Below are 14,631 nucleotides of genomic sequence, written 5' to 3'. Positions count from 1 at the left end.
CCGTCGTCTCCCAGTCAACTTTGGGTTGCTGGACCGTTGTCTCCATATAATGTAATTATTTATTTATTTTGTACAAAACTCCGATTATATAGTAATGATGTGACATTCGATCCTATGCCATGATTCATCATATGTGTGAGACTTGGTCCCAGCACACCTGGTGATTATGTTCACGCCCGGGTCTTAGTGCCCCCGAAACCCGGGTGTGACACCATCGCAGCAAAATCAACCCGAGAACCTCCTTGCATGCAACTCCCCTACTGCTCTTGCCCCTTTCGGGTAAGGTAGTCTTCCACTAGCTTTCCTAATTAGTCTACCAAGGGCGTCCCATTCCACCCTTGTGGTGTCACGTGTTTCTCAAGTTAAGCTCCATGTTCCAATTAAAATTAATGATCTTGACATGAACATAAATAACATAACAAAATAATTGGAACATGAATATAATGAAATATTAATCCCAAAATCATATAAAGCAATAGCAAAAACTACCCAATTGATTCAGGGGTAACAAGGTAAAAAGGATAAACAGACTAGGGTGACATATTGAGTCTCATCAAAATTAAACCTATGCATTGAATGGTGATAATAAAGAATATTACTGGGTAACAAAAGTGGATCAAGGGCACAACTTGCCTGACACTTGAGATTACAGACTTCCAGTTACTAGGATGATTCTTCAGATCCTCGTGACCTCACGCTAGTCGTAGCAATACAAAGTTACAAACAAACAGGATATAGACAAAATTAACATCACATCAAGCATAAGAACATACTGCATAATAACGATCTACGCGTCACTACGAGATCGTGGGATCAAGAACTACTAAGATCGGAGTTACAATTAAAGGGTTATGATCTTATAGAAGATCTGTGTGATTAAAATATTAAACTATATTATCAATTGGTTAATATAAATTATATGAGAGATTATTCTATAAATAATTACCTCAACTTTAATCTAAGTTATGAATTGACCATAGATCATATTCTAGTATATTATAATGATAAGCAGTTTAACGAGACTAACCAACATAAGTTAAATAAAAGTCTAGTTATAAAAGAATGAGACATGGTATAATAAATGTTGTTACTGCGTAGTAAATACTTGTACGAGACTAATGCGGCTTGAATGGATCAAATCATAATCATAGATTTCAAGTTATGAATTTCTAATGATTTTATGTGTTTTGTATAAGATTAAATAAGATATAAATTTTTAATTTGACTTTCATGTGAAAACAGTGGTACTAGGTGATTAACAATAAGATTACAAAATTACAGAAACTGGAATGGATCGATTTGGACTTAATATGAATATTCTAGGAATTAAATAAGTTTATAGAATTAATTTTGCACTAATAGTCATTTTCTAAACGAATTTCCATAGTTTATTCTCTGACCGGACTGCGCTGCTATAATTAGAAAGTTCAGGGTCCACTGCGCAAAACGTTCTAAGACTCAGAATCCCACTGATAGGATTGCGGGTTGGTTTCCATGTTTTACAGGGACTTAAATGCGAAAGAATCCGACCGAAGGGGTATCTAGGATGTCTGTCCGTCAGATTAGAATCTAACGATCAGGATTATAACCCTGCTATGCGAATGGGAGGTGCACTGGTGGACGCACGATCTCCCATCTACGGACGCGAATCCATCAGCCCGAAGAGTTTTTCTACTTCTAATCTGGACCGCCCAATACCGGATCCACGTCGCCAAGCACGCATCGGCACACACCCATCTCCATCGCAGATCACAGATCCGACGGCTAGCAGCCTTCTTCTACCTCACAACCCCACCAGACGGCGGCGCGGGACTGGTGGCCACGCAGACCACGACGGCGGCATCGACGAGAAACACCCATCGAGGCCGAGCTCCCCATCGGTCACTACTGGGCGAGAAAAACTAGGCGCAGGCAATGCATAACTCGAGAGAGGCATTATTACCGGAGATTTAAAGCAGTAGGGAAGCACTCCGCCCGCGCGACGGCTCCACATCACGAACACCCCTAGGAGAAATTCCCCAGCTCCAATGACTTCGATCTCCAAAGGTGAGACCGTGCTCATGCCTGGCGTGCCCAGGCGACCCGCAATAGCCACACGCCGAGAGGAACCCACACGCGATGGTGAGGATCGCGTGCCACACACCGAGAGCCAAAACGGCGGCGACGATGAACTTCGACGGCAGCGGCACTCAGCGGACCCGATGGCCAAGTACCGAACACAGGAGGGGCGAGCGTCACAGCGGGAGGGGATGGTATGCACAGGAGCTTCAGGTGTACCCTCACGCGATCTGCTACAGGTGATGAGGAGAGGGAGTACTGCCAGAGAGCTAGAGCCAGAGCAGAGAGGCATGGCTGACGGCGCCGCGTTTAGGTGGCAGAGCAAGGGGGCGGCCGGTTTATTTATCCCTTCCCAGGCCCGAGATTCTCGGTCAGATAGTTGCAGGCGCGATCTTCACCAACAAATTCCATTGATGCATGCGACTTCACAGGAGGAAGACGACGGTGGTTGTTGCGATTTCATCGCGCCTGGCAAGCTGAGTGGAGGAGGGTTCTGGGTGTTGGGGTCTGTTAGCAACCAGTCTGCTAACAGGGATACGCACACGAACTGGAGAAGAGGAAGAGAGGGATACGGAGGAATTGGGAACCTTCCCCCGAGATAGATTAGGGTATTCAGATAGATGTTTCTTACATGACAAGTCTAACTCTCTCCCCTTACAGCATATAAGAACGTTACAGTTAACTACGCCACTCTGGGCCGGCAAAGCGAACGCTGGGCCTCCTGGCGCGGCGGCCCATCTTCCTTGGCGCTCGCCCCTTCTGCATGTCTTGCTCGTGCTCACTGGTATCCTGAGTACGGGGGCTGACATCCCCCCTCCTTAAAACGGCGCTTGCCCCCAAGCGGCCGCGGCCGGAAACTTCATCCTCATCGGGGCTTCATCTTCCCAGGACGCCATAGATGTGTCCATGCCAGACCAACGGACCAGCACCTGTGCCACTGAAGATCCCCCTCTAGAGACAGAGCGACGGTCTAGAATCTGCGCTGGAAATTGCAGAGTCAGGTCTGTTGTAGGGACATGAGCACTAACTGGTGTTGAAGGACTGATGTACTTTTTCAATTGAGAAACATGGAATACAGGATGAATATTTGAATCTTCTGGGAGCTTCAGCTTATAAGCGACTGGACCCACACGCTGCAGGATCTCAAAGGGACCAAAGAACTTGAAGCTGAGTTTATGGCAAGCACGAGGCGCAACCGATCCTTGCACATACGGCTGTAGCTTGACGAACACGAGGTCGCCCACTGCAAATTCTCGCTCTGAACGGCCCTTGTCAGCTTGATGTTTCATGCGTTGCTTGGCCCTCAACAGGTTGTGCTTGATGACGCGTAGGATTACCTCGCGTTGAGACAGCCATTCGGACAGGTCAGAGCTGGTGATCGCATCTGCAGGAAGTATTCCCAGGTGACGAGGCGCCCGCCCATACAGTACCTCAAATGGAGACATGCCCAAGGAAGAATGAGGGCAGGTATTGTACCAGAATTCAGCCTGTGGTAACCAGGCGCTCCACTTGTTCGGACAGGAATGAACAAAACTGCGGAGAAATGTTTCAAGACATTGGTTGACCCTCTCGGTTTGTCCATCACTTTGAGGATGATATGCTGTGCTCATTTGGAGTTGTGTGTCTGAAAGGCGAAACAGTTCCTGCCAGAGAGTACTTGTAAAAATCCTTTCTCTGTCTGACACAAGCGCCTTGGGCAACCCGTGCAATTTGTACACGTGAGCGATGAAGATTTGTGCCACTTTAAGAGCTGTGAACGGATGGAGCAAGCCAATAAAGTGGGCATATTTACTGAAGGTATCCACCACCGCTAGAATACAATCAGCATTACCAGAACGCGGAAGACCCTCAATGAAATCCAAGGAAACTACCTGCCAGGCGTGTTCCGGTACTGGTAAGGGTTGGAGAAGGCCAGGATACTTGGCTCTATCTGACTTGGCCTGCTGGCAAATGGAGCATGAGGTCACATAGTCCTTTACTGTTTTCTTGAGACCAGGCCAGGAAAACAACTGCTTGACGCGGCGATATGTGACCGGAAAACCTGAATGACCGCCTAGAGCACTATCGTGGAGGGCAGACAGGGCCTGCTGCTGGAGAGACAAATTGTTGCCCAGCCAGACACGACCCTTGTAGCGGATCAATCCTTGATGCAGCGAGTAGGGTCCCTCAGTCGTTGGGTGGAGTGACAATTCAGTTAGCAAAGACTGGGCCTTGTTGTCCTGACTGTAACCCTGAACCACCTTGGACAGCCATTGTGGACTAGCAGCCGACACATGGAATACTTCGAGACCTTCTTGGGGGCGGCGAGACAATGCATCTGCTGCACCGTTATCTACCCCTTTTTTGTACACAATTCTGTACTGAAGACCGAGCAGCTTGGTGAAGACGCGCTGCTGCCAAGGGGTATGGAGCCGTTGTTCGGACAGGTGCGATAGACTGCGTTGGTCCGAGAAAATAATGAATTCCGAGTGTTGAAGATAAGGTCTCCACTGGTTCACTGCCAATAGAACTGCAAGGTATTCCTTTTCGTAAGTTGAGAGGCCTTGAGTCTTGGTGCTGAGTGCCTTACTGACGAACGCAAGAGGATGTCCTTCCTGTGTAAGAACTGCACCTATGCCCTTGCCAGAAGCGTCAGTCTCGATAGCAAACTGTTTGGAAAAATCTGGGAGAGCGAGAACCGGTGCCGTGGACAAAGCAGTTTTCAGTGCCTGAAAGGATTGCTCGTGTTCTCCCGTCCAGACAAACGGCGTGTTCTTCTTGAGAAGGCCGGTAAGTGTTTTGGCGATGACTCCAAAATGTCGTACAAACTTACGGTAGTAACCAGCAAGTCCCAGGAAGCCGCGTAATTGTTTGCAATCAGTGGGTTGGGGCCAAGTGGTGACAGCAGCAACCTTAGAGGGGTCGGTGGCCACACCCCTGTTGGATATGACGTGGCCCAAATAATGGATTTGTTGCTTGGCGAATGAACACTTGGAGAGCTTCACTTGCCACTGGTCTGTGGACAACAACTGCAGGACTTGTTCCAGGTGGTGAAGATGATCCTCCCAAGTAGGACTATATACGAGGATGTCGTCGAAGAACACAAGCACACATGAACGCAGTAGTGGACCCAAGGTTCGGTTCATTGCGCCTTGGAAGGTAGCTGGAGCTCCAGACAGACCAAAGGCCATCACCCTGAACTCAAAGTGTCCATGATGGGTTTGGAACGCTGACTTGTGTTGGTCTTCCGGGGCAAGCCGAATTTGGTGGAAACCGGCTCGGAGGTCTAAGGTGGAGAACCACGCTGCCCCATGCAATTCATCCAGAAATTCATCTATGATGGGAACTGGGAATTTTGTCTTTGCCGTGATAGCATTAAGGTGCCTGTAATCGACGCAGAACCGGTATGTGTTATCCTTCTTCCTCACTAGGATCACTGAGCTGGAAAAATCACTTTTGCTGCGTTCAATAATACCAGATTGGAGCATCTCAGCTACCTGTTTTTCTATTTCAGTTTTGAGGGCTGGGGCGTATCGGTATGGTCTGATTTGTACAGGTCGGACGCCTGGCAGAAGAGGAATGTGGTGATCACAGTCTCTTGCGGGTGGAAGTCCTTGCAGCAGAGCAAACACATGGGAGAAACGAGCAATAAGGTGTTGCAATGCTTCAGGTAAATCTTGAACGAGCTGATTGTCTTTGTCTGGTAGAGTGGCAATGTGGCAAAGCTCCATGACAGCACACTGTGATGAACTTGCTTGAAGTCCCAAGAGCTTGATTATGGACCCTCGGTAGGGAATAGTAAGCCACTTATCCAACCAGTGAACAGACATAGGACTATGCAACTCCAACCAATCCATGTCGACCACCATATCGTACGTGGTCAGTGGTAAAATTTTCAGTGTAGACTGGAACTGATACTCGTTGAGGAACCATACTGTCTCCCGTAATTCAGAAGAACAGAGCAAGTTATGACCATTGGCCACCTGTACCGGCATTGGGACATCGACCGGCGAGCAACCCATAAGTTGGGCTGCCACTGAAGCACTCAGAAAGGTATGTGAACTGCCTGAATCCAGTAGGATTAATAATTCCAGACCCTGTATAGAACCTCTGAACTTCATCGTCTTGGAAGAGACTTTTAGGCCTGCAGCAGACTGAGAAAGCAGAAGGTTGTGGAGCTCAGCTTCGTCAGCGACCTGTTGATCATCGGAGTCACCCAGATCCAACTGTTGCCACAGTTCCTCGACCAAATGTAGTTGCACAACATCTGGGCACTTGTGACCTCTGGAATAAGACAACCCACATTTGTAACAGAGTCCCTGAGCCTTGCGATAAGCATACAGGTTGGACAATCGTTCGTCAGTTGTTGAATGCTGCTTGGCAGGAACCAGCCCCAACTTATCATTGACAGCTGCTGGTGACGACGATAGCTTGTTTGGTGGCAGTGGCAGGGGCATGGGGCCCTTGGAATAAGGTCTAAATGGCGAAGACAGATCCCACTTGCGTAACTCCTTCTTCTTGGTCGTATCCCCCACCTCCTCCTGCAATTGAGCGAGAACGAAGGCAGTATCCAAATCTTTGGGGCGTTGAATCATTACAACAGACTTAATGTCATCTTTCAAGCCATCAAGAAATTTCATAGTATAATATAGGGGTCTGTGATAGTCTGATAGGCACGGAGTTGGTCTAGCAATTGGGCAAACTGATCAATGTATGCAGTGACAGTGGTGGTTTGCTTGATGTGGAATAACCTACGGATAAGAATTTCGTGCTCTTGTTTGCCAAAGCGGTCCAGAAGAAGTTGACAGAACTGCTCCCAAGACATAGAGAACAGTGTGGGTTTAACAGATTGTAACCACCGCGCTGCGGGGCCAGAAAAGGTCATGGTAGAAACAGTAATCCATACACTAGGGTGGACAGCATACATGTAAAAGTAGTCGACACACCTAGCCTGCCATAATTTGGGGTTGTCTCCGTCGAATGGAGGGAAGTTGAGCTTGGGCAGGTGACCCAGGGAGGAAGGAGTGGGTAAATGGTCACCAACAGTACCCTCGGTGTGGTAAGGAGTGTAGTGATTATGGACCCTGTTTTCCCCAAGCGCATGAGTATGTGGAATGAACTGGGCGTAGGGATCACTGGGCGTACCATTGTCCGGGAGTTGGTGTTGGGTATGGGCGTAGACATACCCAACACCCACCTCCCGTGCCGGTTGTGCAGCGCGGTGCCCATTAGGGCCTGCGGCGTTCGTCGCGGATGCCGGCTGGCGCCCCGCCGCCGCTTGATGGACACCAAGGATGCCCGGCGAGGCTTCTGACTCCGTCATCGCCCCGCGCTCGAGCAGCTTGGCGACCTTGGAGAGTTCGGCGCGCAACGAGTCAACGGAGTTCTCGATCCTGGGCCGCCAGCTTTCGAACACCGCGTGGACGTTCTCCAGCGCCGCCACCCGGGTGCTGGCGTCCGCGGCGATGGCGTCGACGCGGTCCCACACGGAGGACTCGATCTCCGTCACCCGCGACGCCACTTGATGCTCCAGATCCGCCCGCAGGTTGGACACGGCGTCGCCTTCCCCGGCGCGGAGTGCCGCCAGATCCGCCGCCTGGCTGGCCACGGATGCTTCCAGGACGCGGTAGCGCGCATCCTGGGCGTCGAAGCGGTCGCAGATGCGCTGCAGGATTTTTTGGGTGGAGTCGAGCGATTTGGCCTGAGCTTTCAACGACTTGGACTGTTCTTCCAACGCGGTGGCGATGCTCGGATCCGCCACCCCTGCCATCCGTGCTCCTCTCGTGTAGTGGTGCACTGGCTCCAGGCTCAGCGATCGTGGGACCTTTGATACCAGTTGTTAGCAACCAGTCTGCTAACAGGGATACGCACACAAACTGGAGAAGAGGAAGAGAGGGATACAGAGGAATTGGGAACCTTCCCCCGAGATAGATTAGGGTATTCAGATAGATGTTTCTTACATGACAAGTCCAACTCTCTCCCCTTACAGCATATAAGAACGTTACAGTTAACTACGCCACTCTGGGCCGGCAAAGCGAACGCTGGGCCTCCTGGCACGGCGACCCATCTTCCTTGGCGCTCGCCCCTTCTGCATGTCTTGCTCGTGCTCACTGGTATCCTGAGTACGGGGGCTGACAGGGTCCCACCAGTCAGCAGCTTCAATTGCACGGTAATCCGGTGGAGGCTAGCGCCAGAGACCTGCGTGGAGGCGACGACGGATGGGCCCCATGCGCAAGTGACTCCATGCGAAAATCGTGCAGGCAGTGGCTGGGTAGTGGGCCGCGTGGAAGAGAGCTCGCGGAGATGGGCCTACCAGATCGCATTTCGGCCCAAGCGACAACAGTTAAGTTTTTCTTTTATTTCTGTTTTCTTTTCTATTTTTATTCCCATCTTCAAAATTCAGATTTGAATATGGGTTTTAAATTCTAATATAAATGCAAAAAATAGAATAGAAACATGAAGGAAAAGTACATATTTTTATAGACTTATATATATATATATATCTTAATTATTTTCATTGTTTAGTTAAAGGTTCAAAGCATGTTATACACCCGTATTAAATTTCGAAAGAATTATTACTCTTGAGTGTGTGATCAAATCCCAAGTAAGAGAAAAAAATTAAATAAATATTCATTACCTTACTTGTTTAGGGAAAAACGATGTTTTCTTTTTTTACCAAGAGTCACTTTATCTTGAATATATTTAAGGGCATTCTTTAAATTTCTTGCGGAGAATAACTTGTTCTACTAGATTGAAGGTATTCCTATTTTATGTTTACTCAACTTCTTAGTATTATCCCTTATAAAAGACATAAAAGGAATACCCGAACTCTTAGCTCAGTTTTAGGGTTTACGGTTACACCGGCAATAGATAATGCTTGTCTTATCCAATTGGTTGTTAGACGAGATGTGGTGGAGGAAATTATATCTACGTGTTTCGGGCATGATGCACGACGATAAAAATTCGTGCAATATAAAGATAAAGATGTTTAGGCCACAGAGATTCAGAGCGGGGCGCGGCGACAGCGCTGCGCAAGGTGGAGTAGTGATGCAGAGGCGTGGATGTCTGTACCTTTATACGACGCTTATTTTCGATGGCCTCCTCGTCAACTTATTTTTCATGGTTAACTCTTGGCCGCCAAAAAGAAAGTCTTTATTTAGATTATCTCTAACAATTTACTCATTGTGTCTCTCATCTCATCTTCTATATCAAATACTACTCTAAAAGTAGTGTAGTATATAGTGTTTTGGGTAATCATATGGTTGTTGGAGATGGTCTTATCAGGGACCACCTAAAATTGATTTATTTTCTATAGTCTGTGTTAGCCGTCGCGAAAGCTTCCTTCACATCAGGTTCCTTAAAACCTGAAGCGTTTTCACGCGCCCTCCGCGTTTTACGTTTCTTTGCAAAATGTCTGTGCGACACGTCCATACGACTCACGGGTCGCTTCTCGCTCCGCGCGTGATGGGTGTTCTCTCTCCTCGCGGACATGATGCTTCGTCCAGCCACGCTGTCCTCTCCATCTGCTTCGCCGATGTGTCGCGCTTCACCACAGCCAAGTGCCCCACGTCAGCAGCCTCCGGATCTGATGGGTGCTGCGGCAGCCGAGTCGCGCGGAGCAGTGGCGTGGCCGCCCCTCCGGTGAGGCCGACTGTCGCGAGCTGTGCTGGGCTCCGCTCCGCGCGGATCCTGCAGCGAGCAACCCGTCGCCCCGCGTCTGCACCCCGCCTTCGGATCTGACCAGTGCTAGAGCTGTCTCGTCGCGCGGAGCAGGGGCGTGGCGGTGAGGTCGGCGGTCGCGGTCTGCAGATGGGGCCCTCCGCTTCGTTCACAGTGCGCGGACCAGGGGCGTCGCCGCCCCTCCGGTGAGGCCGACCGTCGCGAGCTGCGGTGGGCTCCGCTCCGCGCAGACCCACTTGTAGCTGCAGCGAGCAACCCGTCGCCCCGCGTCTGCGCTCCGCCTTCGGATCTGACCAGTGGCAGAGTTGTCTCGTCGCGCGGAGCATGGGCGTGGCCATCCCTCCGGTGAGGCCGGTGGTCGCGGTCTGTAGATGGGGCCCCCTCTGCTTCGTTCACAGTGCCGTCGGGGGACGCACGGGAGTACCGCTGTCTTCACCCACTGCGCAGATTAAACTACCGCTGCTGTGGTGGGGAGCGGCTCCGCGTGGACCCACGCGCAGCTGCAGCGAGTAGAGGATGCGGCCCGTCGATACCGTCGCCTCACAGCTGCGCACGTCGTCCACAGTTCAACAGAGCCGCGGCATGGGCGTCGTCCGTGTTCTTGGTCAGTACTTCTCCCATTTTACTAAGTGCTTCTCCTACACGCCCGTCCTCTCCTCGCTTTTTAGAGACCACATCTACCGTCGTCCTCAGTCCTGCTCTCTTTCTTTCGAGGTTCTCGCCAAACACCGTCCTTACGGCTCCCTCGCTTTGCCGCTGATGGCGTTCGGCGAGGTCTTCTGACATCCCTCCGCGCATCCAGGTTTGCTCGCCTACAGACCTCTGGTCTTAATCTTCTTCTTAGTGTTCTCGATGTCTGCAAAGCTTGACCTTGCCATAGGTTATTCTGCCAGCAAATTTTAGTTTTACTAGCACCACAAGAAGCATCAGTTGAACTTCTTGCATCCTTCGATGCCTCACTGGATATTGACTGCCTGTTATTCGGTGATTGGCTTCAACTGCTGGTTTTATCCTATTTTACAGTCAGCAGTTTAGGACCAGTCCCACCAGTTGATTTGCAGGGCTGGTCCTTCAAATTGGTAGTAACATTTGTTGGTTGCACGTGTTGTGAATTTGACAAGGTAGACACCCCAGGGTTCAACTTCGCTCCAGCATCTGTGTCCCCAGGCTTACCAGTCAAAAATTTTGATGATGAAAGAGTGGCCACTGGAATTTTTTGGACTGTTCTGACTTGAACCACCTTAAGATTTTTCATATGTGAATAATAGATATATAATGAACAGAACAAGAAATACCTGATTCTGTTTAAATGCACGTGTTGTGAATTTGACAAGGTAGACACCCCAGGGTTCAACTTCGCTTCAGCATCTGTGTCCCCAGGCTTACCAGTCAAAAATTTTGATGATGAAAGAGTGGCCACTGGAATTTTTTGGACTGTTCTGACTTGAACCACCTTAAGATTTTTCATATGTGAATAATAGATATATAATGAACAGAACAAGAAATACCTGATTCTGTTTAAATGACTACTGAAATCCTGCTTTTTTTTCCTTGTGCTTGCAAAAATTGATAAAAGTCACAGGCTCACAGCTACACTTGTTCAGAATTAGAAACATGAAACTGGAATTACCTTCTTCAGTTCAGCATTTGGTAGCGGCCCTTCTTGATAGAAGCTTGGCATGGGTTTTGCTCTAATCACCAACGACTTCCTTAGTTGTTTTAAAGCAACGTCATGCTCTTCCTACCCAAATAATGAACATTATAAGATTAGTTAATGACAAATAGGTAATAGTGCTTTCCATATAGACAGGACTAGAAGAAAAAGAAACTATCGCAGGCACTTAATAAAGGAAAGGCACAGGTAGACACAGTCAATCAGCACAAATTTTGATGATGAAAGAGTGGCCACTGGAATTTTTTGGACTGCTCTGACTTGAACCACCTTAAGATTTTTCATATGTGAATAATAGATATATAATGAACAGAACAAGAACACAGGTAGACACAGTCAATCAGCACAAATTTTGATGATGAAAGAGTGGCCACTGGAATTTTTTGGACTGTTCTGACTTGAACCACCTTAAGATTTTTCATATGTGAATAATAGATATATAATGAACAGAACAAGAAATACCTGATTATGTTTAAATGACTACTGAAATCCTGCTTTTTTCCTTCTGCTTGCAAAAATTGATAAAAGTCACAGGCTCACAGCTACACTTGTTCAGAATTAGAAACATGAAACTGGAATTACCTTCTTCAGTTCAGCATTTGGTAGCGGCCCTTCTTGATAGAAGCATGGCATGGGTTTTGCTCTAATCACCAACGACTTCCTTAGTTGTTTTAAAGCAACGTCATGGTCTTCCTGCCCAAATAATGAACATTATAAGATTAGTTAAAGACAGATAAGTAATAGTGCTTTCCATATAGATTACTTTAAAGAAACCAGAAACTCAGTTTAGCTGCACAAGGTTGAATTGGCTAGGCATTCGTGGGGGTTAGCATAGAAGTAATCCTCTTCTTTTGGTCTGTTTTTAAGTTCTCGCCTGCAGGATGGCTGAGCTACACAATTCTTATGTGCTTCCCGAACAGAAGATACAAAATTGATTAAAAGAAGAATATAGAAAACTCAGGTGACCTGACCTACAGTTGGTTGCTTCCAAGAGAGATATCAGAATTCAGAAGCAAGTTCTTCTTACCTTTTTCCTGGCCTCAGCCTCGTCCTTCTCTACTTCTAAAGCTTTATGTTTCTCCTCTAATTTTGTGTAGAACTGGGTAATAACAACACTGTCGCCTTTACGTAGGAAGGCAACTTTGCAGGGATCAGCAGTGCCAGGGGAATCCCTTATACATTTCAAGGCAAAAAGAAATCACTATGTACAAACTGGGGGCTTGCAGTTCAGCTACGTATGTGGTGAGGTTGATCTAACAATGTAGTATATTGGCTATCAAAAACAAACAAATGATATCTAGGACAATGCATAAGTAAGTCACTGATATGAATAAGTTACATACTCTGTTTAGCGGTCCTGTCTTTCCAGACTCTTCCTGTTCTTTGCTCAATTCCTTGCTCTTGTCCATGAGGGCTGTTATCTGGGCCTTCAATTACATTTCACAGTCTCGCAGTTCCCCAGCCTAATGGCATAATAATTTAAAAGGAAATTAGCTATGAAACAACATCTGTATCAAGAAAAAGCTGCAAAAAATAAAAGTAAAGGGAGAAGACAGAGCAAGGGCGTCCACATATCCAATTGAAGCAGGTGCAAATTGCTAAATAAACAAAAAGAATAGGAAGAAAGAAAGTGCACGGTCGAATGAACATTAAGGGGAACTGCTCATTTAGCTCTTATTGTGTTAGTACGTCCCAAAAATGGAAATGGGGAACTTCACTCGAGTAAGACCATTGATTGATGAAACGAACAAAAAATACTGAATCATCCAAAATTATTTGTAACCCTTCAACTATATTAAATATTTTCTATATACAAAAAGCCATTGTATATAGAACAGTTATGGTGGATGGAAATTATAATTTAATATGATCTTCAGGAGATCAGGCCAATATTTGAGTTATGACACAAACAAGGTGGAGCAGTAAAAAAAGGTTACGCACACTATGGAGATCTCAACTAGAGGGAAGGAAAGATGGCTGGAAGATACTCCTGTTCGCTAAAAGAATGTGAAACTGTGTAACAAGACAAAGTAAATTAACTGTGGAGCAGTAAAAAAAGGTTATGCGAGTATGGAGATCTCAACTAGAGGGAAGGAAAGATGGCTGGAAGATACTCCTGTTCGCTAAAAGAATGTGAAACTGTGTAACAACACAAAGTAAATTAACTGAATTACAAAAAAAATACATATAAGCTTACTTGACTAAAGTAGTAGCCAGGCCAATCTCTTCGGGCAGGGTGTTTATTTGATTGAAAGACATGTCCAGTGATTTTAGCAAAGGGAGACTGCAATAAATAGGATTAACAAAAACACGGTGGCATTATATTAATGGTCCACTCCCTAAAAATGGACACACAGTCTGATTACTTGACATCACCTGTAGGTGTGTGTATATTAGCCCATAGTGGTGGGTAATGAGCATGTTACCTCCCACCATTTCTCATCTTGGCTGCCAGTGTCCAAGTTGTTGTACACATCAGTTACTTTTAGAAGTTGAATGAACCTATATGCTGCGACAAATATGAACTAAAAAGAATCGGCTCGTTGCTTATGGAAAACTAAATCTTATTCGTTGCATGCAGTGTTATACCATCACATTGATTTGATGCCTTTGTTCCTTCCTGAGCAGATAGCTTTTGACGGAGTTCACAGAAGGCTGCTCGTCGCTGATTCCTTTTGGGAGGTTAGTTCCTTGCTGTGCTTTTCCGCTTCTCCCTCGTGGTTTGTACACGACTGTGAGTTCTCTTGCTACACACTGCGCTCAGATTATGTCAGTGATATACTTGTTTTCAGTGGCATAGTATTTTTGTTTATGTTGTTCTACACGCTGCACATAGGGTGTGTTGGTGTTGTGCTTCTATCGTTCCGGTGCATTATTGTGTTTTCCTTGAAATGGTGCAGTCAAAACTGTGAAGTGTATTGAACTCAAATCCCATGTGTGGCTTCTTTTGGGTACCTTCACATAACTATTTTTAATTAAGTGAACTCCCTTATCCACATGTTGATCACATTTCGTTGGCTTCACACTTGGATGTTTCAGGAAATTCAGTTTTTTTATTCTTATGTGCAGTTAGGTGCTGGGTGGTAGCCTCTGATTTAGGTTCGCTGCCTGTTGCCCAGCCTGTTTAGAGTTTTGTAGTTTTTGGTATGGTCTAAATATTTTGTAAATAGATTTTGAATTGTATTCTCGCGTATTTTCTAGGGTTTGTTACTTGGCGTTTTTTACATGTTCTTGCTTCGTGA

The 14,631-nt window shown here is 46.8% G+C and overlaps 1 protein-coding gene across 1 annotated transcript; it reads right to left on the bottom strand.

Moving 5' to 3' along the window:
- Positions 1-424: 424 nt before the first annotated feature.
- LOC103649108 (uncharacterized) lies at positions 425-7,904 on the bottom strand. The gene is made up of 2 exons (XM_020548473.3): positions 7,183-7,904; positions 425-697 (listed from the first exon to the last, which is right to left on the bottom strand). The coding sequence occupies exons 1-2, from the start codon at positions 7,805-7,807 to the stop codon at positions 693-695; spliced, it is 630 nt and encodes a 209-aa protein (XP_020404062.1). The 5' UTR covers positions 7,808-7,904; the 3' UTR covers positions 425-692.
- Between the last annotated feature and the right edge of the window lie 6,727 nt (positions 7,905-14,631).

Source organism: Zea mays, chromosome 2 (genome assembly GCF_902167145.1).
Source record: "Zea mays cultivar B73 chromosome 2, Zm-B73-REFERENCE-NAM-5.0, whole genome shotgun sequence".
Classification (NCBI taxonomy): domain Eukaryota; kingdom Viridiplantae; phylum Streptophyta; class Magnoliopsida; order Poales; family Poaceae; genus Zea; species Zea mays.
This window is presented reverse-complemented; position numbering and strand designations above follow the sequence as displayed.

What these genes read in the sequence shown, in the direction of transcription:
- LOC103649108 (XM_020548473.3), bottom strand. Translation starts at nt 7,807, where the DNA reads ATGGCAGGGGTGGCGGATCCGAGCATCGCCACCGCGTTGGAAGAACAG.